The sequence below is a fragment of the Alligator sinensis genome, unplaced genomic scaffold (genome assembly GCF_000455745.1).
Source record: "Alligator sinensis unplaced genomic scaffold, ASM45574v1 scaffold1301_1, whole genome shotgun sequence".
Classification (NCBI taxonomy): Eukaryota; Metazoa; Chordata; order Crocodylia; family Alligatoridae; genus Alligator; species Alligator sinensis.
The window spans coordinates 328,853-330,978 of record NW_005842575.1 but is presented as its reverse complement, the minus strand read 5'-3'; the positions used below and the strand labels follow the sequence as shown (position 1 = coordinate 330,978).

At 45.7% G+C, this 2,126-nt stretch overlaps 1 protein-coding gene across 1 annotated transcript in view; it reads left to right on the top strand.

Moving 5' to 3' along the window:
- STXBP5L (syntaxin binding protein 5 like) overlaps positions 1 to 2,126 on the top strand; it is a 253,207-nt gene that overhangs the window by 95,753 nt on the left and 155,328 nt on the right. The window contains exon 10 of the mRNA XM_025214254.1: positions 1,880 to 1,952. Within this exon, the coding sequence (XP_025070039.1) occupies positions 1,880 to 1,952 (73 nt within the window). The remainder of the gene's footprint in view (positions 1 to 1,879; positions 1,953 to 2,126) is intronic.

The window sequence follows — 2,126 nt, the reverse complement described above, 5'->3', positions numbered from 1 at the left end:
GAGGCGGGCACAACTGGAGGAGCTGTGGGAGAAGCCCCCATGGCTGCCCTGCCTGGCCCCATCCCCCGCCCAGCTCCAGCCTCCTGGCACTTTAAAAAAAAGAAAAAAGCCCTGCACTCACTGGGTCTAGCAGTGGCGATTGGGGTGTCTGGGCACTCGTGGCAGAGCCTCCCTGTGCAGCATGGGGCAGTGGGGGACAGCGGGGATTGCCCCCCCAACCTGGCACACATGCAGCAGTTGCCCCATGGCACGGGTGCAGCACAGCTCAGCAGGGTGCTGTGCACTGTCTGGGAGCTGGGGTGGCTCCACATGTCAGGTGGAGCCTGGCAGCACTTGGCCCCAGCAGCCCCAGCTCCCAGACAGCGCGTGGCGCCCTGCTGAGCCACGCTGCACCTGTGCCATGGGGCAGCTGCTGCACAGGTGCCAGGCAGGGGGGGATTGATCCTCATTGCCCTACGCTTCGCGGGGGGGCTCTGCCACAAGTGCCCAGAGGCTCCAATCACCACTGTCAGATCCAGTGAGTGCGGGGCTTTTTTCTTTTCTTTTTTTGAAGTGCTGGGACTAGGCTGGGGCGGGGAGGGCGATGGGGCTGGGCTGGGCAGGGCAGCCATGGGGGCTTCTCCCACGGCTCCCCCAACCTGGGGAAAGGCAAGCACAGTCAGAGGAGCTGTGCGAGAACCTGCAGCCAGCTGGCTGTGCCTGCCGCTCCCCGTCCGATCCGAATCTCTCCAAATCAGCACTGAATCTTCCAGAATGGATTCGGCCAAATCGATTTGGGACAGTGATCCAAATCTCTGAATCAAATCAGCCTCTGAATCAGCCAAATCTGAATCAAATACTTCCCTATTAACACAGGCCTAATAGCTGTAGAAAAAATTTTAGGCCAAGTATCCTTTAACTATGAAAAACATTTCCCAGCAAAAAGATAAGAAATAATAATAGGGAGTAGGTATAAATAGTTTTCCCCTCCTGTGCTGAAACACTTTGTTTTCTCTCCTTTAAAGTTTTCCATGATTTTTAACTCAACACCTGTAAATAAATTTCTAATTTAGAATACCAGAATTTGAATTCCAGAATGATAGGTAACATACATGAAAATGAGCTTTTGTCAAAGGAAGTGGTTTAAAAGTGGTTGAAAGACCAGAGTCTGCTCCTGTAAGAGCATCTTGGTATGTTAGGAATGGAGGAGCAAACCTAAATCTTTGACATCTCTTTTTCAGCTCCATGCAGTCTGACTCTGCCCAACTCTACCTGTAGCACAGCTGCACCTCTTTCTTCACCTTCCATCTCTACTGCGTACCTCTGTTAACATTGTTTCCTCATTCATGCTCCCTTTACACATTTTAAATAGTGGACCTAGTGAATCTCTTCTTTTGAGGTCTGAGGGATACACCATTGGGAATGGGTGCACCATGCATTATCAAATAAGCTGAATCAGCTGCAAAGAATAAAGCTTTAGATAATCTCTGTCCATAGCAAAACATCAATACCCATTCTACTGATAATTGGATTTAATGATGGGTTAACATACGGTTTCCTAAGACATCAAAGAGAACCTCTTCTGTACTCCTTTCCTGTCCATTCAATACCATGTTAGCATGCTGTAATTTACCATGCTGTTTCTGTCTCAATGTGTTTTTAACAAATACTTTCCCAAAGCCACTTGTCATCATGGTCCTTTCCCATTAGTGTCTGACTCTAATCAAAGGTCATACTTTCCAGTTTGCAGATAAGTTTTCTAGTTGTTCAGGCTTCTTTTGCAAAACTCTTAACAAATAGTAATTGTTTAGTAAAAGGATTACATGATTTGGTTAATTTAATTAAAATGTCTGGTGGAAAAACTGTTTTATAAATGTTATGTTTCATTTCTTACTTCTAGAATTTCAAGACCCCTATGCTGTAGTTGTGTTACTGGAAAAAGATCTCATTGTTGTTGACCTGACACAAAGCAAGTGAGTACAAAGTCTGTTTGAAACTATTTTTGATACATAAATATCCAGAAAGTTGTATTTAAACCTGTTCAGGCTTTCCAGAAGGGGGTGTATTCTTTAATTATTTTTTATTCACATTCACTGGAAACAATTTTACTCCAGGATAATTTAGACCAGTGGGATTTCTTGTTTTAT